The sequence below is a fragment of the Dermacentor albipictus genome, chromosome 10 (genome assembly GCF_038994185.2).
Source record: "Dermacentor albipictus isolate Rhodes 1998 colony chromosome 10, USDA_Dalb.pri_finalv2, whole genome shotgun sequence".
NCBI lineage: Eukaryota > Metazoa > Arthropoda > Arachnida > Ixodida > Ixodidae > Dermacentor > Dermacentor albipictus.
This window is the reverse complement of record NC_091830.1, coordinates 9595274-9617110: the sequence shown is the minus strand read 5'-3', so window position 1 is coordinate 9617110 and position 21837 is coordinate 9595274. Positions and strand designations below refer to the sequence as shown.

The following is a 21837-nucleotide window of genomic DNA, read 5'->3' as shown; positions in this document are numbered from 1 at the left end:
GCCATACGGCACTGTGATTGGTCCGTCATTGTGCTTTGTTTTCACGACAGTTTGGTAGATGGCGCAACGTGGCAAGGAGAAAAGATTTATAAAATAACAGTGGGCACGGATTGAGTTGCACTGCCGGTGATCGGCGCGATATCTTTGAAAGAATGCGGCGTTGCTTTGGTACTGAACTCGGAACGCTAGGTCGGTTGTCAGTGGTTGGCTCCAACGTATGTTGGAAATGTTCTCGTTCATCAGGCTTGGCTTTACTTCTCTCCACATTGGCCTGAGGCGTTCGCCGTCTGCCGAAAGTTATGTGACTAAATGAATAATTGCTGTAGCCCCTGAACCAGCGCATCGTTCAGTTTCGTTCGGCGCTGTTTGCAATGCCGGATCAGACGGAACATTACTCCGCCGCTGGTCTTCTGACAACTGATTGCCTTCCTGTTTTTGTTGCTCTTAATGTCCTATGTCTGCTGATTTGTTTGTGCTAAGCTTGGAAGCAAAACGCTCTTGAGCACGTGTGTACCGGGAGCGGCTTAGTTATTTCATCGGCTGCGTTGTCTTGTTTCAATTGCAGACCCGCGAATTTAGACGGGTCTTGCGCGAAGCAAAGTACGAGGAATCCGCCAAGCCAAGGCCGTAGCGATATGGCGCGGTTGAAGAAGGCGTGAGGATAACATGCTGCGAGTCTAGCGATCCGTCCATTGTAACGAAGACTCACCTAACAGTCGCCTTTTCCCAGCTTGCTCAAGACGTCTCCAGTTCAGCTTGACAAGACATACGTACAGACCGGACAATTAAGCTATAGACAAATAGTCAGCTAATGCTCCTTCCAATTTTCTCTTGATGGCGTCTTCAAAAGCCAACAGGAAGCTATAGTGTAGACATTATTTAGTTTTTGATGCGAAAGCATCACAAGGCCCATTGAGCGAAAAAAGCCGGCGTCTGTAGCAGCGAAACGGCACCTAAATTCCCATTGGCTGCGACGCCACGTCACGTGCGCGCCTCGACGGAGCAGAGCGGGCGAAAGGGAACAGCTGCTGCAGCGCTGGCACGCCAGGCGTTGAGTGAGGGAGAGGGCATCGCCGCGACGTCACGTCACCCTCGTTCTCGGAGGCCATGTTATCCGCGAATTCCTTGTCCTCGCAAGCTCTCGCCTGCGTTCTAAGTTCGCCTCGCTAATTGCTATAAAGAAATTAATGTAATAAATTAGAAAGGAAAAACGCTGGCGGTAGTAAGTTTCTAACCTACGATCCCACGCTCCTCCTAGACAGCAGACCTGTGCACTCTGCTTTATAAAATCATGCTATTTCGACCGTAATTTCTTTTGCCAAGCCAACGCCTCTTACACAGAACAAGGCCGCAAGGCCGGTGCACTTCGATACGGGACGTCATGCTACCCTGCCTGACTGTCATGAAATCTAATGGTGACGCTCCCGAGTAAGCCGCGGTGATTTTGACGTCACCGCTTTCGTCCCACCAGGCTTGGCGATGGAAATCTCAGTCCAAGTGGCATGAAGTGATAAAGCAGAGTGTACAGGCCTGCTCTGAAGGAGGCGCTGCCCAAGCACGGCATGACGAAAGCGGTAACGTCAAAATCGCCGCGGCTTACTCGGGAGCATCCCCATTAGATTCTACGCCAGTCGGGCAAGGTAGCATGATTTCACGGATCGAAGTGCACCAGCCTTGTTATGGTCTTGTGTTATCTAGGAGGCGCTGGCCAAGCGTCTGAACGCGTTTGCTTGCCCGTGAAGAGTTTAAAACTAGAAGGACCGCACAGCGGCGTTCAATTGGACATTAATGCTTTCACATGCACAACTCATATGAAGTGCTAGGTGTCCTTGGATTTTTTTATGTATTAAGCTTCCTTCAGTTGAGCTTCGTCTCTTATACTGTTAAGGGGCTACACCCTTGCAGATAATCCATGCTGTCTAATTGTGGGAATGGCATCTCCAACCCGAATATATCAGCTGCCGTGAGCCATTAACTTGCAAACATGCGTACATGTTCAACTAACGTTTCCATGCTTGGAACACAAAGCTACGACATATCTTGCAACCCATACAGGTCAGATGAACAAGCAGCAAAATGTTCGTTTATGACCAGCTTGAAGTTCACCGCTATAGGCTCGACAGCCAATATTTATCCGCCACAGAAAAATATGTGTGCACTTTAATAACTTCAACTGAGTGCGATAGCTACCACCGTTCGCGAGAGGAAATACGCACGGAAGGCAACAAAATTTATTACACAGATGATGATGATGAGTACAGGGCAAGGGGTTTTCGGTACCTGGCATATCAGGACAATTAAGGTTGCTTGACAACAGAGGTTTGCTTACACGACAAAATTTAAAAGACGTTGAGACACAGACGCAGCAGCAGTATTTAACGCTGCTAAACTGACTATAGCATTTTAGGAAGCGAACAAAAATTGGACAGGATCAGCGCCAGTCTTAAGGCATGAATAACAAAAGACTAGACAGTGTCACCAGCAGGCTTTATACCTACCGGGAACCATGCACACGGGGCCATGTTCGTCAAGCGCAGGGTCACTTGACGGGCCGAATTTCTGAGGAAGAAAGAGCGAAGGAAGCTTTCGGCTTCGCGGAGAGTTGACTCGCGAAGGCTGGACGCGCGACGTAATTAATGCTCCCTCCTATGTTATTTCCTTCCTCCTTGGATCGCGACGCCAAGGTCACCTAGGTGTTCGGCTCCGTTACGAGAGAACACAGGGAAGTCACGTAACATTGTTTATGCCGAATGTTGCTTACGGAGCATTACAGACACTGGTCGAGACAGTCAAGGGAAGGGGGCAGGCCCCCCTTTCTTGTTCTTTAAGGAGGGGTTCCGCCTCCTCTTGCCAGGTCCACGGCGGTACCCATTCGACAAGCGCTGGACGTGGTTTTATTACCAGTAGTGCCTTCTGCGGGGCACTTCAAACTCTGCGATTTTTCGAATAATGATTTCATAGCGATTAATCGGTTGATAGGTATATATATTTTATGAGCTTGTGTGATTGTAATGTGCGCGTGCTATACTGGTCGCCGCTCTATGAGGCCTCGCCCCCCCCCCCCCTTCACTCAAAGGGGGGGGGGGGAGACTTTAAACCCTGGAGGAGACAGTGGGAGAGAAAGAACTGCGGAGCAGGAAGGTGTCCTTCTTGAACTGTTGCCTTGCACTATTTCATTTACTTCTATTTCCGCTATTAATAAGCTCTTATTAAAATTTCTTGCGGTAGAACGCTCCGCTGACGCGACTGTACAACTTCCAGTGCATAACCAACATTTTATACAGATCCTGGTGAGGGGCCCTTTATTAGCGAATAATATATCTTAAGCATCAAAACTGGTTACGAGAAGCTATCATTGGAGTCACACGGCACAAGTTCGCAATAACAGCACAATGGTCTTCCTGTGTGACATTCTAGACATCGTCGCATTTCGCCCTATCGCCACATTTTGTAATAGCTGCATTTCGAGCCAATCACAGAGGCCGTAGCAGCCCTCTGGATCAATGAGAGCTTGAAAGACGGCGAATTCGACAACGTGGCGCAATTTCACACTCTCCAGAATATCATCCCAGGTTGGGCTCACTAGACCACCGAATCAGGCTACGACTCCGGCTCACTTGGCGAGTCCGGCAAACTTTCCTTTGCGCAAAGCCCGACTGAAGCCCTTGGCCCAAAGTCGCGCGTCTTTCATGCTTGGCCGAGCGGCGTCCGGAAAGTCCTGCCACCGCTGGTCGTTAGGGTCGGGCGCCAGGATCGCTGTCAGCCGCATGGCGTACTCCATGTTGTCGTCTAGGTCCAGGTCTGCGAAGTAGTAGTAGTTGGACGCGCGACTCCAGGGTCTCGTACGCTGCGTAGGCTCCTGCGCGCCCTTGAGAAAGCATGCAACGCGTAAGCAGGAGTTCGAGATGGGATCATTGTTTCCGCGGCCTTTGCATAGGATTCGGTTTAGACTCGCGGCGCTGAGTCCAGTCTTATCCTGCACGTCATAGAGGAGCTTCACTACTTCGAGGTGGCCGAACTTTGCTTGCGTCAGGAAGCCTTCTTCCAGGCATCTTTGGTCAGCACTGCACAATAATAACATGCAGGAAACCGCAAATTAGCACATAGCGAAATGAATGAATGAATGAATGAATGAATGAATGAATGAATGAATGAATGAATGAATGAATGAATGGTCGCGGTTTCTATCCCTGCCGCTGGCGGCCGCATTTAGATGGGGTCGTAATGCAAAAGCGTTCGTGTACCGTAGGGTGCACGCTGATTCCCAGGTGGTCAAACACGAGGAAATAGCGTTGTACTGAGCGACGAACGAAGGAGAGTTGTTGGTACGAGTGACATAGGGTCCGCATAGCGGCCTCAGAACGCATTAGGTATATTGTCTGGGCCACAGAGCCATATTCTTTCATATCTAACAGTGAAAGCACTCCTTCATGCACTCCTTCATCAGGCTCAAAAAGCGATGATGCCTGCAAGTGCGTATCGTCACTGTCTGAAGAAAACACGGAATTGAAATATTAATTAACTGTGTTAGCGATATCTTGGAGGCTACTGATCAAGGTATGCTGTTATAATTAAGCTTATCTAAGCCCGCGCTTTTCCTGCTCAGGTTATCGCCAACACCTTTCAAGAGTGCTCTTAACAAAAGATGGGTAGGGTAAATGAAAAAAATAGGGCTCCAATCCACGAAGAGAAGGTGCTTGGCCAGCGAAGCTGCGGTATCGCCCGATCCGCTAGACCGATGTAACGTAGCCTTGGACGCTTGAGCAATGCGCTACCGGAAATGACTGACAGCAAGACAATTAAATTCATTGTACTAAAACGAAGTTCTGCATTGTCTTGTCACGCTTGGGGCTTGCGCTGAGCCTCAGGTCCTGACGAGCCTGAGCAAGACTACATTGTGCGTATGACGTTGCTGTTCCCGTCACCGCTCTTCGTGTTCAGGCTGCTCTTCGGGAGTCCTAACTATACGTGGCCTTCCCATAGCGCTATCACAATACAAATGAAATCGGTTGCTAGGCGAGTTCTTAAAAAAAAGATTATAAAAGTGTAGTGACATCACTTCCTACTTCGTATGCTACAGTTGGCGCTTATGCAACCGTGATCTTTACCGGGAAAAGCACGCGGCAAACGCTACGTGTTTGGCATTGTTCGTACGCACCTTATCGTCTATAATATGGTTTGGCGCTTTTTGTACTTCTCTTTATTGAAACGCATACTGGGGTGTGCCTTGCATGCGTAATTCCAATGGAGATAAGTACTTTTCGCTTCAATTCGTGGAATGGTCTTATGTCGACGCAGACTAAGAAATCCCGCGAATCATACATACAGCTTCGCTGTGAGCCAGTCAGAGTATCGCTACAAGGGCGAAGAAATGAATCCGGTATCAGCATGGGGGAACAATAGTGAGCGGTCTGTTGGTTAGACGACACTTCAATCACGAAACTAACTTTTTATTCGAAGCATGTGCCCACAAAAGCAACTGACATTCAAAGCACAAATATAATAATATTTGGGGTTTTGCGTGCCAAAACCACTTTCTGATTATGAGGCACGCCGTAGTGGAGGACTCCGGAAATTTTGACCACCTGGGGTTCTTTAACGTGCACCTAAATCTAAGCACACGGGTGTTTTCGCATTTCGCCCCCATCGAAATGCGGCCGCCGTGGCCGGGATTCGATCCCGCGACCTCGTACTCAGCAGCCCAACACCATAGCCACTGAGCAACCACGGCGGGTAGCACAAATATAGCGGCGAGCACCGTCGGCGATCGTCGAAACCTGATCAGCTGGTCGAGAGCGTCGGCTTTTATACATGACTCGTCAAAGGTTCCAGTGTAATCGTTGGTGCCCGCGTGCCTTCCAGAAAATGCTATACAATTCACGTTGCGCATATAATCAGATTGCACAAGGTTCGGTGACCACATGGGACAAAAAACCATGAAGTTTGCACCCTGGTCGAACAACTTTGCGGCTTTCTTGTTACGCAACAACAAAGAAAATTAAATTAGCATGTCACACTACCCCACAATACACGAGTAAGTTTGTGAATTCATACACAACATGCACATCTGCGCAGAAAAAAAGAAGAAAGAAAATACATATAGTTGAGTAGAATTCTGGGGCTTTATGGGCCAAAACCACGATTTGGTCATTAGGCACGCCACAGTGGGGGCGGATTAATTTAGACCACTCTTTAACGTGCTCCCAATGCACGGGACACGGGCGCTTTATATATATTGCATTTCGCCCCCATCGAAATGCGCCCGCCGCGGCCGGGATTTGATCCCGCGACCTCGTGCTTAGCGGCGAAACACCATAGCCACTAAGCCACCGCGGCGGATAAAATACATATAGCACTTGAATATAATGGTATACGATGTATTTAGAGAAATAATATGTTAGCAAAAATTCTGCAATTCAAGAACATGCTAAAAACTATATATATCCAAAGTACTACACTCTAAATTAAACAATTCCACCCTTTGGGGTGTATCTTTGCCACACAACAATAATCCTCATCTGTCTTGCCCGCATTTCCTTTAACACTACGAGCCCGTTACTTCCAAGTCACAAACGGCATGCGCGTTATCGGCATGACAGAGGATTTTCGACAGGAAAGTAACGAGCGCAGCGTTTTCAAGAAAGGAAGCGCAAGCAATACAGATGACGATTATCGTTGTGTGGCAAATATACACCAAAAAGGCTGCAACTGTTTTAAGAGTGTGTCTGGTTACATGCTGCACTAGGTCGCAAGTCAACATCATGTCACGAGTGTAGGGTTCTCAATTGGTGAGTCAAATGTAGGGGCTATTGATCCAATCAATGGTGAACAGGTTAAAATCACCGGCCATAATCACTTTTCTGGTGCTTAGCGATGGCATGTGGCCATATAACACTGAAAGGAGCTCTGGCGCCGCTAGCAGAGGTCTACAAACAGCACCGAACGTAAACATGTGGCCCGAGCATTTAACATTTAAGAAGAGCCTTTCGTGATCACCGATTTGTATAGGTGAGGATCGTGGCTGAAAGAGCATGCTTCAATATTATGGCAATAGCCTCCCCCCTGATGACTACGTGTCTCAGAAGCTAAAGCCTTAGCGCAAGCGACAGTCATTACCTCGAGTCAGCGTCGCTGTTGGCGTGGTAGGCGTACTGACCGAGGACCAGGAGCACGATGTAAGGCTTCACCACGCCACGGTCGCCTTTGAGAGCGAGCGGCGTTAAGAACCTCCCGTTGGGGCAGTACGCGTCTCCGTCGAACGACGTCGGCACCGCCACGGCCAATGCCCTCTTCATCCGTCTCCAAAAGAATTCGTCCACGTCCCTGACCGATTTGGCTACGACGACGGCTAGTGCGAGGCTGTAGAAGCCGATGATCATTCCAGCTTCGTCGAGAGCCTCACGACTATTCCGACTCTTCCGTATCAGGTCCGCCAAGAAGGTGATCAAGCCCGGCGAGTCAGGTAGAGGCTCGACCTCCTCAGGTTTCCGTCCGAAGAGGGTCGGAATATCGGGGAGGTTCAAGACAGGTCCTAAGGGTGGGGACCGGTCGACGGGATCACGTACCTTGAATGCACATCAAGACGAAGAGTACAATGCTCATTCAACAAAGCTACATTTGTAGCATTCGCTTCTGAGGTACCGGGTTGTGGTTGTTTTTTGTCGAAAGCAGAGGTCTACTGTGTGACAGAAAGCGACGCAGAGGCTGAATAAACATCCCGATGCCATATTTTTTTTTCGAAGCGTCACCATGCGACGGAGCGCCTCTATGCCGCGTGACAATGGCTGGTCAATGCTTATGTTATTGCTTATTGACACGAATACGTCCGTCTTAAATATTTAGCCTGGCGTCTCGTTCCCACCTTTTCGGACTATAGAAACTTGCGCCACGAAATTTGTGACACCAGACAATGACGCCATATCTGTGCCTTCCGACAAAAACTAAAGTCTACCGCTGGATATCACGTAAGCCTTGAAATTCTTGATAAGATCTCCAAGCGCAATTTTGAACACGAACGAGTCACGTTCGTCCGAACTAGTATTAGTGAGGATAAGCTTGACTGTAAACTTACATCACCACCCTCTGCTGGTGACAAGCGCAAGTTGCTGATGCCGTCAGGGCACATTAATTTTGTCTCTGAGCTGGTTAACGAAAACAACGCTTTTATTTTACGGCATCATTTATTTCCGGACATGCCGTGGTTACTTATTCCCTATAACGTTCGGCTGCTAAGCCAGAGGTCGCGGGATCGAATCCCGGCCACGGCGGCCGCATTTCGACGGAGGCGAAACGTGAAAACACCCGTGTACTTAGATTTAGGTGCACGTTAAAGAACCCTAGGTGGTCAAAATTTACAGAGTCCCCCACTATACGGCGTACCCCATAATCAGATCGTGGTGTTGGCACGCAAGAACACTAGAATTTATCATTTAAAAAATTCTGTCCGCGTTTCTTGTAGGTTACACTGGGTAGTCAGTTTCAATTAAAAGCGTACAACGAGCGAGTATTCAAAGACACGCTTCAACCACAGTGACCACACCAAGTATACTTGCTGTTTGTGCTCGCGGGAGCATATACAATAATTGTTCTTGCAAGTGCAGTGTGGTGCAGCCCCCCCCCCCCCTATTAGAGTATTAAGTATACTGCTAATATGCTTCGAAGATTCCCGAGCAAGCTACAGGTGGGGTTAGCCTGGCCGGCCGAAACAACCCCGCTAACTCCGCTGAATTAAGACCCTATACAACTAATCGAGTCCGAAAGGTATATCCGAATGCATCATGTTGAAAGAGGGCTCCCCAAGAAATCCCTCATCGTAGTAATCGCCGAGGGGCCCTTTTCGCGCTTTGTGTCACAAGACAGCACTGTACTCCACTAGGGAAGGACGTTTATTGGCACTTGCGGATTCAGACGGGTCCACTGGAAATCGGGCAATCTCCGCCGCCCATCTTACCCACCTTTTCTGCCCCTATACGAACTCATTCCATCATTCTACAAGGATGGAACGAGTCCCAACTTGTCCTTCTTCTCCAACATAAACACACCTTTATGATACCTTGCGTCTAGGAGGAACGTTTCAGAAACATTTCTCAGCTATGTTTAGAGGAACGTTCCAGGAACGTTTCTGCCCTGTGTTTAGGAAGAACCTTACAGGAGGAACGTCTAGTCGAGGTAGGTTTGCGAATAGCCAGGGTTATTCTACTTCAATGCTCATATGAATGAAATAATGAATGAACCTTGAAGATGTCAGCGAAGAGAGGTGTGCGAGGAGTCGTCGGCGACGGCGTGGCAGCCACGCACTCGAGCATGAGGTGGTCGAACGAATCGTGCCACACACCCGAGGCAAAGATCCTCAGCCAGGACGCGTACAGAGACCGCCTGGTGCTGTCATCCGGGTACCTGACACCCCTGAGGACCTCCCTTGCACCCTTCTTGGCCATGACGTCGCTCCAATCGTCGCGGTAGTAAACCTTGCGTAGAAAATGCGGATCGCGCGTGTTGACCATCATGCTGAAAGAGAGGAGTTCTCTTTCGATTTCTCCCCATTGCTGAGAGCGTCCAGACCTTGCACTGTCCATGACACAGACTCGCTGACCCGTGCTCCGTACAAATGTAGTTAGTAAGAGAACTGAAAAAAAAAACACAAAGCCATGTTGGTGTCCAATTTTCAGATCCATCACTTTCGTGGTATATGTCCCCAACATTACACAAGAAATCATCATCGTCAGCAGCAGCATTATCATCAGAGCAGTGGCGGACATCATAAACTGCGTGCTATCGCTGATACCGCTCTGATTATCTCTGAATTGACAGCTTTGACGCGTACATTATAATTGCAGGTTTTAAATGTTTCACAGCTGAAGGCGCGTCCACTTGCTTGGAATCCTGGGGCCAGCACGAAATCTGATATATTCGTAACCTATCACACCTAACACGTAATTTATAATACTACGTGACAGTGTCCGTTGAAAAGATTAACTATCACTTAGTTCTATTTGATGGCTTAAAATTCGTTTCTCCATCTGATTTGGTTTTCTGCAGTACGCCTTCCCCCAAAAGTATTTCGGTGACAGACACAGCCAGCTGTAAAGTCGAGACAGTTGAACTTTTGGTCACTTATTTGCGGACTTGTAGTCATATCATCCGGTATACAACATGCTGAGAGTCTAGGCTTTACCTTCCCGGAACCTTAGGACCAAGGCACTGTATAGAACCAGTGCGCTGTAGATGATTACCGAAATGATAAAACCCATCTGTGAGATTAAGAGACCCCGCAACAGGAAATGTCACGTCCTTAGCGTAGAAAAGCCTCGAAAGCAAGATAAACTGAAAACGAAGCGCAAATAACAGCAAAAAATTCTTACAAATATGTCACAAATCAGTGCACAAAAAAGCAGGCATGCTGCCATTGATCTTTGTGATATCTGTGACCAACCGTGTTGACATGAAGGCGTTTTCTTTATTTTTCAATGCGAAAGCCTTAGATCTATGTTTGAAGGTCACGTTGTGAGGTAGAGAAAATCCGAGCGCTCGTGCCACTGCTCGCCAGCTCGTCGTCGTCTTCTTCCACACCGCTTCTTCTACATGGATGCCCCTAATCATGCTAAAAAGAAGGCACATTTTTTTGTTACTTCTTATGCTTGTTTTCTCCCACAAAAGTCATGGATTACAGCGCATTAATTAAAGCTACCATAATTAACTGCACGTTAATCAGCTTCGCCCTAATTAACACAAACATTCGTGGGTTTGAGTGCCTTATTACCTCTACACTAGAGCCACCATTGTGGCCCGAAAGGCGTGGCCGCTACGGCAAAGAAATAAAAAAAAATCTGCAAAAAAGAGGGGAACCTACTACGTCACTTCTTCCACAATTTTCTCCTAGCGCGCGGAGGGGGTAGGGCCTCTCCTTAGTTTCCTTCCTCCATGGGGTAGGGCATCTCCTCAGTTTCCTTCATCATTGCCGTAGCCACAACAGAGCAGCAGAGCGCATAGGAAGCGCCGGTCGACCCCGCAACATAGGTTATGCGGGGATGTCTGGATACCGCACTAGTAATATACTAATAGACAATTCCTACTTCAAGCCTTTAATCCAGAACATATCATATGTGCCTCGCTGAGTTTTCAGTGATGCCTTAAAATGCTTATTTAAACGCAGAAAACTTAACGCGAGGCCAGTACAGTCAAGTTTTTGATACGCTGGAGTGAAGCTTCAACGATAGATAGTTCAACATGCCGAGCACTAATCAATTATTTGCTACTGTATTAATTAGGTCTAAACTCAAATGCAATTTCCTTGTCTTTTTTGTAAAAATGTACTCTCCACGGCAGCAAATGAAGGTGTTCAAGTTGCTCTCATTCACCTCCGTGTGAACTGTGCTTGGGCATTAGAGGGTAAAACCGACGTGATTATCTGCTCGGAAATGACGACTGACGACATCATCGAGACCATCAGGATAGCATGAAAGCGAGGGTCTACGAATGCAGCTGTGACGAAGAGCCTGTAGACAGGTATACGTCTCAAGACAGGTATGTCTGTTCAAATGCAACATGTATGAACTCGTGGCTGCAAGCATTTGGTCCAGTGTGTTCTTAAGTAGTACGTACATCATGCCTGCATGTGAAGACATATTGCATCTGAGCGTTGCTTGTGTTTTCTCCCTTACACATAACCTGAATGCACAGTCGTCATTGCACCGGCTACTATAGTTCCTGAGTTTTCGGTTCAAAAGAGGGAGAGAGAGTTAAAAGAGAGGAGACAGGCAGGGAGGTTAACAGGAAGATATATATCCAGTTTGCTACCCTGCATTTTGGTTTAACCTCTCAGGAAATGCTAGCGAAGAAATTTGAAGAGGAACCGACGCTCTGCAGCTGTACTTCGCCTCAAGCTGAGCATGCCGCGATCCTCGATGCCATATAGCGTTCGGCTGTAGTCGCACATTCCACCGAACGAAGTGCCCAGAAGAAATTTGGCGACTTAATTCCCAAAGTATCTCTTTAGTTAATATTAACTAGGGTTCTTTTATTTTGCTGAACGTGCTTGGCTAGCTGCGCGCTACCATTACAGCGAAGTGACCCGTACAACGAAGGATTCTGGAGGTCCCAAACGCTTCCTTATAGAGGCTGTCTGACTGTATAAAGATACATCATAAGTCGCACAACATAACAAAGGTAGAAGAAACACATTCTAAATTCTGATACGGCATTACGAGAAGTTCTTGAGGCTCTGAACGTCGCAGCTGAGGAGTACGGCTTGAAATCTCGCCACCACACCAAAACACAACAGATGCACTGCACTTTATCCACACTAAACTACAGACACAGCACGCGAAGCAAAGTGTTTCACTGAATGACGCGAAACCAGAAAAACAAAAAGCAATCCTATCGCCAAAATTTAATGAAACCAAAACCGCGGTAAGTGCTGAATATCCCTTTAAAGCATTAAGTTTAAAACGCGTCTGATTGTGGAGTGTATTAGAACATGCAACAATTCAAGCACATTCTAAAAGAGTAATGAAAGTTCTGTAGCTACAGAACTTTCATCTTTCAGCTGGGAGTTGAAAGAAAAGGGTGCAGTCTACCATTCAGTGCAGCGCCTATAAATGCACACTTCACGGCGTTGTCCGCCTACTCAGTACACATGACTCGAGCAGCTCTTCTAACATGTTTGTCTGAGCGAAAAGAAAAGAGTACTGCACCTGAATAAGTTTGTTCTGGAAGACAAAAGAAAATTGCATCCCGATACCTCTTGGTCAAAGCGTTGCGGCATACTTACTTTCGGAACGAACGCTGGCACAACTTCACACGAAGAGCCTTACAGAATATTTACTGCTGAGCACATTCCACGTAGACACAACCTTCGTAAGCTCCGGCTATCATGGCTGCAGTTCGACGCACGATCTATCAGTCGTGCGACGTCGTCATTTTTACTCAGATACGCACGGCCGCATATCGCAGCACATATATGCTTCATTGTTATTATATCTGCGGGACTCAGGTACGCCTTCTCGCTGCTGACACTTATCCTAGGTTTATTGCGCGCCCTTAAGCAATGATCGTAACTGCCATTACCATAACTAATCTGTTTAAGTGCATCGTCAAGGACGATAGTCTCTCCCGGAGGCCTCCAGTTACTTTTGTCAACCGAACTAACAATATTAGAATCGAAATCGGGATTATTTCTTTTAAGAGGAAGCTTTAGCTCTGGCCCAACTCCGACGCAGCCTATTCAAATACACGTAAAACGCAAAAACGCTTTTCTGAGATAACCCTCGAGCCCATTCTAATGAAATTTGTTGCATTTGAGAGAGAAAGTTAAATTCTAGTGACTGTTGGAAGTGGAATTTCGATTTAGGGCATGAGTTTTGTGAAAAGAATTTTCAGAAATTCGATAGTTGGAAAAAAAGATAGACGCACAAGGTTTATAAATTCATAGCTCTGCATCACAAACAGATATCGCGGTTCTGTAAACGGCATCCGTTAGATCATTAAAAGCGGACAAATTCAATATGCCAATTTATATCTTACGTGAATTTGTTACGTTGCGCACAAGAGTTCTGCAAAAGCTGCATTTTCGTATTACTGAATTTTTGAAGATCGATGAGTAACATATCAATTTTGTCCGCTTTAGATTTACTATCAGATACCATACACAGAATTGTGATATCATCTTTCCTTGCTGAGTTACAGAGTTGGAAACTTGATAGTTTCGTTTTCTGAAATTTTTTTTTATTTCTGCCAATTTTTAATAAAAAATGACGATCTAAATAAAAAAGTTGAAACCAACAGTCACTAGATTTCATGTTCTTTTTTAATGCAACAAACCTCGTCAAATTTGTTGCCGTGGTTTCCGAATATGGAATATGATACGAGTCGCAGGGAATAACTTAAATGCATGACATATCGAAATGAATGAAATACCGGCACATTTATGGAACGCATCACTCAACAAAATTCCCTGCCGTCAAGTGACTGCATTCACCTTGTTTTGGCACCTATTCGGTCACTCTGATTCACCATCGCTTATCTGTTCCACGCATTATATGACCTGGCCAATTCAGCCTATTCCCCTTGATTACCACTAGAATATCATCAACACTGGCGTTTTGTAATGTATGCAAAAAAATTAGGATGGTTTGTATCCCAGCTAACATTCGCCAAGCTGTATAACAAAAACAATAACGATGTTAAAACACGCTGCAAGATACAAACATAAGAGTTCGGTCGTCGGAGGTCTGACAACCTAACACCATAGGTTTATAATATTGTAACTTGCACTGCATCTTCTTTATCTTTTTTTTTACGTTGAACAGCTTGGACGCTAGCTGGGACGCCCTATATACGAGTACATGGGTGCATACGTACCTGTATTGAATACATGGGTTGGCTGGAGGCTATGGTGAGACTTGCGCTGAGCAAGAGGCGCAGAATATTAGAAATAAGGCGGTTTAGAAGCAGAATGACAACTAGTTTACATATTATAACAAAATGATAAGTCGGTTACATTACGGAGCAAACGCAGTGGCTAGATGGGCCAGCGGCTAGGGCGAGACTGCTTCGGTCGATGTTTCGGTCCGCAGAAGCGCAATCGGATATCCGATACACGCCGGATGGGAACGAGATCTGTTGGCTCGCATGAAACGCACGTGACAAAAGCGATCGCGGGAGAAGCACCCTCACAATATATAAATATATATATATATATATATATATATATATATATATATAGTGTGTGTGTGTACGTGCGTTCCAAAAGCCGGCTAGATAGAAAAAAGTTTACTCCGACTTAATATTAACTAACAACAAAAGGGTATAGACGTTTCGCCACCTATGCAAGGTGGCATCTTCAATATGAACTGACACAAATGAAGCGAGGTCCATTCTACTCGTCCCACACGTCCCTGTAGACGTCCGGCAGGGCGCCACGGTTAGTGTTGCACGCAGATTCGTCACGACGGATGAACCAGGATTCCGGGAGTTTCCCCCCCTTTTACTGTCGGGTCAGCGTAGTCGCATTGTCAAGGTCGAAGCTATGCTCTGTCGTCCAGCGGTGTTCGACAAGTTAGGTCTTAGAACGCACTGCATGGGTGACCTATACAACGTAGACGAGTAGACTGGACCTTTTTGTACTTGCTTGTACTTATTTAAGCAGAACGCCTTATCGTTTCCTGTATTCCCAGACGAAGGCCGGACCCCGGCCGAAACGTAGGAAATAAAGCCTCGTTTTTTTCGTACGTGCGTCCTCAGCCTACAAGTGCCTGTTCAACTACCGGATCCCGGCAGACTCTCACACACACACACATATATATATATATATATATATATATATATATATATATATATATATATATATATATATATATATATATATATATTTGTGTGTGTGTGTGTGAACGAGAAGAAAGGAAACCGAAGGGCCCGATTGTTATTAGTCAAATCATAAGCCAACACTGACACCAAGGACAGCATAGGGGAAATTATTTGTAGTTATTTTTAACTGAAATTCAAAATTGAATGATAAATAAACGGGGAAATGAAAGTGGACGAAAGAACAACTGGCCGCAGGGGGGGTGGGGGGGGCAGAACCAACGTCTTCGCATTCAGGACCATTCAAATGTGTGTTATGTCACCAAATAAATAAATAAATAGATACTTAGCTAGTGGCGAGTTCTTTTCGCACACTAAGCCCTGCACCAAGCACTCCACCACATCGCGTGACCTCACTCGCGACAGCTTCTCAGAGCGCAGCGATGGATATGAACATCGCCGAAAATAAAAACCTCTCATTTTTTTAATGCGATTACAATTCTTGGTAGACTTCATGCACTTTCCGGTGCGTCTGCGCGTGTGTAACCGTTTTTCCGTCATCTAGCGTCACTGAGTATTTCATGGTCTAATCTAATGGGTAGAGCATTGGGCTGCTGTGTTGAGGAAACCGGGTTCGAAAATAACCGTAGGATTTGACGCCGGCCGGTATGTGCCGCTCTTCAACGAGCCTCTAATTTGACGCCAACTTACTTGGGTCACTGGTAATGTGCCGCTGGATAAGCGCGACCGTTCGATGAAAAAAAAAAGAACACCCTTTAAAATTTATCCGATGCAAGGTGGAATTAAGTATATTCAGACAATCTTGTCTGAACATATGTATAATCCCACATGCGTCACGCGCGGATTTCGCGGCGGCGGCGCTAGGTGACGCAACGTGTCCACAGGCCAGCGCTAGCTGGGAGCCGTGCTGCTTACAAGCCTCACACATGGCGCGCCTCTGCGGCGGCAATACGGTGTGTAGCTACATTGCTTCAATGATAATCGCATTAACGTCGGCATTCAACGCAAGATGGGTTTTGCGGGAATTCTTACTTTTGAATTTATTGCTGCTTGCGCATATTTGTCTTATACAGAAGAAATATCGAGGTCCTTAGGTTGCGTCTCGCGCGGCGATTGTGGCACACGCTAACATTCCGTACCGAAAGCAGTGCAAGATACGGGGACTATAATGAGCACACGTTACGCTCGGAATCACCAACTAGCCGCAGCGCGGCCTGTCTGATACCAGTGTGCGCTGCATCAGCATCCTTCAACAAACGCGACATTAAGGTGCACCGGCTGATTTGCACTAATCTCTTGTTTAATTACTGTAATTGTTCGACCGGACGTCCAGCTGCGATCCACATTATGCATACATGCATCAAATAATGTGAACATAGGCTTCATTCTCTTATACCTTGCGGACTCGACACAACCTTTAAAATTTCATTTGTTCAAAAATGAAAAAAATTTATGATCCATTCGGTACTTGAGGGTGACTTTTCTTGAATATTCGTATTCGATTCGAATTTTTCAATATTCGAACACCTCTAGTAATTTGATATCAATTACTGGCAACAAACGCAGTAACCGGTCTGCATCGAGTGAAACAACATATGCATTGCAGTATGCTGTTGATTGTACAATGAGAAGGCAGTATACGTATTTCGACACACTACCACGTATACGTGGCCCGGATAACTGCAATTAATATCACTCGATCCCAATAATGCACCTGGAGGAACAGAACAGTTCTGTCCGGTACAGGTATTATTGTTTGAAGATCTGCTTGAACTAAGACAGAGAGAGAGAGTAAACTTTTATTATTGAGCAAACAAAGTGTGCATCGCCCTTAGTGGGCAGTTTCTTGATTCCAGGAAACCGCGGGCCCCGGCCATCTCCCGGGTTCGGTTCACCAGTACTATCTGGGCCTCGGAATCCGGGCTTGACAGCTGGGCCTCCCACTGCTTTTCGATGGTTACGTGCTCTGGCTTGGTTCTTGTCGCTCCGCCACATTCCCACACCATGTGGTGCAAAGAATTACAAGGCACCTCGCAGAATTCACAGAAGTACGAAAACTGCGTGCGTGTCATTCTGCGCAGCAAGATCCCGTGAACGTAGGAGTTAGTCCGCAGCCTTCTGTGTTATGCCTCCTCCCTGCTTCGCTCCATGGTGTGGCAGCGGGTACATTCTTCGGTCTAGTCTGTAGTAAGATGTCGGTGTATTTATTGGGGACGTCATATCTCCTTGGCCCGTTTCGCATCCGGCGAGTACGACCTTGAGCTGCGCGGCGTATGTCACCATGTTCCCTAGCTGTCCGAGTTTCGTGCCCCAGAGTACAAACGATATCTGTCTCTGGTAGTTTTTTCGCTCTCTTTGAGGCATAGAGCTTGCTTGGAGATTTCTGCCTTTCTGATAGTTTCTGCTCACCACTTGGGTGTCGATGAGGACAATGGCGTTTTCTTCGCAGGTCCTGATGGCCAAGGCTACGGCTACTTCGGCTGTGTCCACTTCGCTTGTGAACGCTTTGGCCGCTGTTCTCTCTGTTCCCGTGCTGTCGATCTGACCCCGATGGCGTGAGCTGGGATTCTCGGGTATTTCGCCACCGTCCGTGTGTTTCGTGTACGGGTTTCTTCCGTAGCTCTTGCGTAAAATTTATAAGTTTGCGTTTCCTTCTTTCTCAGTGGTGCACTGGATGCATGTCTCTCGGTATATGTGACAGACAGACAGACAGACAATGAACTTTAATGAGGTCCTGAGGGACTAGCCGGTGGAGACCCGTTGGGGCCCCCGGCTCACCGCTGGCTGCTCCCATGTCGGAATCGGGAGGCCAAGCCTCTCAGCTCTTTCACGGGCCCTCTGGACGGCCATGGACTGGAGCTTGAGTTGCGTACTGGATATGGCCTCGTCCCAGTCCTGTTCGCTGGTGAGGGACGTATCCCGTAACGCAGGACACTGCCAGAGCATATGAGGTAGCGTGCTAACCTCCCCACAATCCGGGCACTGTGGGTCAATTTCTGGATAAATCCTGCTTAAGAAACTTCGCGAGGGATATGACCTCGTCTGAAGCATCCTAAGCGTGATCGATTGTGATCTGCATAGATTTGGATGTGGAGGCGGGAAGCGCCTGCGTTCCTCTTTATAATGGGAGACAATCTCGTGAAATGTTAATAACGGGTCGCTGTGGCCGAGCTCCTCCGGATCCAATGTAGCCCCATCGCCGTCGCGGCGCGTTAATTCTCGCGCACGGCGGTGAGCAATTTCATTGGGGTTCGGACGGCCCGGCAGCACGTTGTCGCCCATGTGAGCTGGGAACCATGTAATATAATGCACGGGGTCACAATTAGTACCGGACTTGTTTTTCAGAATCACCTCCACCTGTCTCGCAACCATTCCCGAAGCGAAAGCCCTGACGGCCGCGCGTGAGTCAGTGTAGATATGCGGCCTTTTTGAATCCTGCATCGCCAGCGCCACCGCCACCTGTTCTGCCACGTCGGCCGTCACAGCGCCTACCGAGGCCGCAGATAGGAGCTCGCCCTTTTCACTGACCGCCGTGACCGTGAATTTACCGGAGCGCCCATATTGAGCTGCGTCCACGAAGGCTTCCATGCCGACCATGTTATATTTTATCTCAGTGGCGCCGGAATTGTTTACTTCTCGTCCCGTATTTCTAGCCCTTCCATGTACCCACGCCTTCTGAGGGTGGCTCTCCCCATCTCGATCAGTCTTTCTAGTTGATTGACTTTATGTGCTTCAGCTAGCTCCTCCCAGGTGTTGTACATATACAGATGGAGCAATCTCTTTGCCTGGGCTTTTTCCAAAATGCCACTAGGATCCCGCTGATTAATGACTGAACGATTCTCACTTTGTCTTGCTCCTTCAGTCCGCGTCCTCGGTTCACAACCTGACTGACTAGATGGGCGACCTGTGTGACAGTTTCTTGTAGCTTGCGTAGAGCGGCTGCTCCCGACCCGTCTTTGCGTATGACGAGGCCGAGGATACTCGGCGATACCACCTTGGGTATCTTGACTCTGTTCAGGACAAGTGCTGGGTCCGGGATTTCTTCCTTGGGAGGTCTTCCTCTGGTTCTCGCTTGCAGTACCAGAAGCTCAGGATTTTCCGGTGCGCAAGAGTACACAGGCCCTGCGTTACTTCTATGTCTTGTCGATCGCTTCTTGAACTAAGAGATAAAAAAAGAATCCCGGCAGAAGCGATCTTACAAGGAATGCCGAGGCTATTGCGTTGAGCATGGAAGAAACGTAGCGACACGCCGTATTGCCAATTTTTTTTTACTTCTGTGTAGCCGATTTCTTAAATTTTCTGTAACCGATATTTTGTTGTAGCCCAAAGTTCCTCGCTCAGTGCATGCTCTAGTGCCATTCTGTTCACTTCTTTCTCCACACTCCGCTGATTATGATGACGAGTCTTTCACTTCTGTGTAGCTGACTTCTTTAACATTCTGTTGCCGAGTTATTCACGTCTTGCCTGTTGTCTATCTGGACACATACCCAGTGTCACATTTCCATTCTGGAAGATTGGCCAGGAATTCTTCTCTCGCTGACCGCGCACATTCGGGCACATACCTATAGTGGCACGTACCAGTGACTCAAGTTGGCGTGAAAGAAGTTAGAAACGAACATAATACCGGAAAGTGCATGAAGTTCCCACAGAATTCTAATCGCATTACTAAATAGAACAATTAGCGTATTGGTGAACGTATGTATTGGCATATCGAACAAGTGAACATAGTAAAAAGTGAGTGTGCGTGTGCTTCATGGCGTGTTATACGCTTTCGCAGTCGCAATGACAACGTGTTTTCTTGCCTATACTCCGCCCTAGTGCATTGAAACGATCACTTGAGATGCCGCAAGACCATCAGTAGCTTTCCTCATTGATCTGCAAGATGAAATGGCGGAGTTGTACGTGCCTTGTTTTTTTTCGTGCATAGTTCCAGCAGTGCACTGATTAATCACAACGAAATATTGCAATTCCAGAGGGCGGAACGCGTCTTTACTATACGTTGGTACGCTCTGTGGCCCTTTTTATCTTTCTGCTTCCATGGAGGCAGATTGCAGAGGCATATACACGCATGAATTACTGGAAAGCAATGATGGGAAAAAAAGAGTCAAAAGCTATAGCTATGACGACATTTGTGAAGACTAATCCTTCACAAACAGCACGTGGCGATCGAGATATAGAAACGGACACCGCGTCCCACGTTGCTTTGTCACTCTAGCGACGGGCAGACACTGAAGTCCCACGTTTCTGTCGCAATTTTCAATACATTTCTTAATGATAATGCAAAAGTATAACCTCGAGGGGCGGTGTCGCCTCGCAGAACTTTTCTTCCCTACATCCTAATGCATGCGCCGGCTTATAGTCTATTGGAACTCGCTGAAAAAGGTATAGTTCTGAAAGTGTTCGATCAAGCGTGCACAAACTACAGGAGCACACAATAAAACGCGCATGCACGTATTCAGCCAGTTCGTTCACAAAATTTTCCTGCAACATGGCGCACGATGCAGCACATGAATCAAGAACATTGTCAGCCGCTGTCATGACGGCTCGACTAAATGCATTCATCAAGCTTTGTAAAACACTCTAATGTATGGAGTCGAATAAGGAGGAGACGTCAATAGTTTGTGACGTGTGGCTACGAAGCCTACGAAGTCAGGCGCCGTGCACGCGTTGAATTTAGAATTTTCTATGGAGAGCACAGCTCAGGACATTTCGCGAGCAAATTTGTTCAGAGTGAACATTCAGTAACGAGAGTTTCCCAGTGCTTATCTGTTTTTAAGGTTGTTGTGGTCACGCATATATTAGGCGGCTCAGATTAGGTCGCAATCCAGGCAGCCAGTTTGCTAAGCCTAACAGACTTGCTGGCACACACAAGGACAACAGCTCACCAATGTGAATGTGAGCAACGAGACCCTGTTTGCAAAGGAGTAAAGAAAAGCTATACACGGCTGCTCACTTACGGGCACCTTGCGTCCAGCTACACTCATCGAATACATACGTCGCATTGCTGGCACCACCGTCCTCCGTACACTAAGCAAGCCGCGTGAACATGCATGGACAATTTCGCCGAGCAGAGATTTAGGCTTCAAGCGCACATAGCTCGTATACATGCTACTGCTTGTTCGCTCCAGGCTCCTGGCACGGAGTCTTCTAGGACTATAAAGTCTGCTTCAATTCTTTGTAGGCTATATACATTACTTTGAGCACAACCGCGATGCTAGTGCCCGATGGCTTCCTGATCGCGCGACGCCTTTATTCGGTGACGACGTCCGGAGCCTCCAACTTTTTCTAAACGCTCTGCACTGCACCGCACGTGATCATCGGCGTCAAGGTGCTCGCCAATTTTTCCATCCTGAACTTAGGCACCAACACTGCTGTAAAAGCCCTCCGGGTCGTCAAGCGACTCGAATTTCAATTCGCTTGGCGAAGAAGATAGCGATTACTTCTGGTTCAAGCGTCGCGTCAGGATATCGCCGTGTATCGTACGGTAATACTAGCCCTGGCCGTGTGCGGACACGT

General features: G+C 47.2%; 1 protein-coding gene across 3 annotated transcripts; it reads right to left on the bottom strand.

Annotated features, from left to right (window-relative positions):
• Nucleotides 1-2217: 2217 nt before the first annotated feature.
• LOC135920391 (uncharacterized) lies at nt 2218-14579 on the bottom strand. 3 transcript variants are annotated; one of them, XM_065454651.2, is made up of 5 exons: nt 14359-14579; nt 9562-9625; nt 9234-9467; nt 7117-7565; nt 2218-4064 (listed from the first exon to the last, which is right to left on the bottom strand). In XM_065454651.2, the coding sequence occupies exons 3-5, from the start codon at nt 9435-9437 to the stop codon at nt 3614-3616; spliced, it is 1104 nt and encodes a 367-aa protein (XP_065310723.2). In that variant the 5' UTR covers nt 9438-9467; nt 9562-9625; nt 14359-14579; the 3' UTR covers nt 2218-3613. The 3 variants fall into 3 exon arrangements, with proteins under 3 accessions (XP_065310723.2, XP_065310721.2, XP_065310722.2); XM_065454649.2 differs by having other exon boundaries at nt 9234-9625; XM_065454650.2 differs by lacking the exon at nt 9562-9625.
• Nucleotides 14580-21837: the final 7258 nt, after the last annotated feature.

What these genes read in the sequence shown, in the direction of transcription:
- LOC135920391 (XM_065454649.2), bottom strand. Translation starts at nt 9,575, where the DNA reads ATGGACAGTGCAAGGTCTGGACGCTCTCAGCAATGGGGAGAAATCGAA. An exon ending in TCTTCGCTGACATCTTCAAG is followed by an intron (nt 7,566 to 9,233) that starts GTTCATTCATTA and finishes TGTGCATTCAAG; the next exon opens with GTACGTGATCCCGTCGACCG. An exon ending in AACAGCGACGCTGACTCGAG is followed by an intron (nt 4,065 to 7,116) that starts GTAATGACTGTC and finishes ATTATTGTGCAG; the next exon opens with TGCTGACCAAAGATGCCTGG.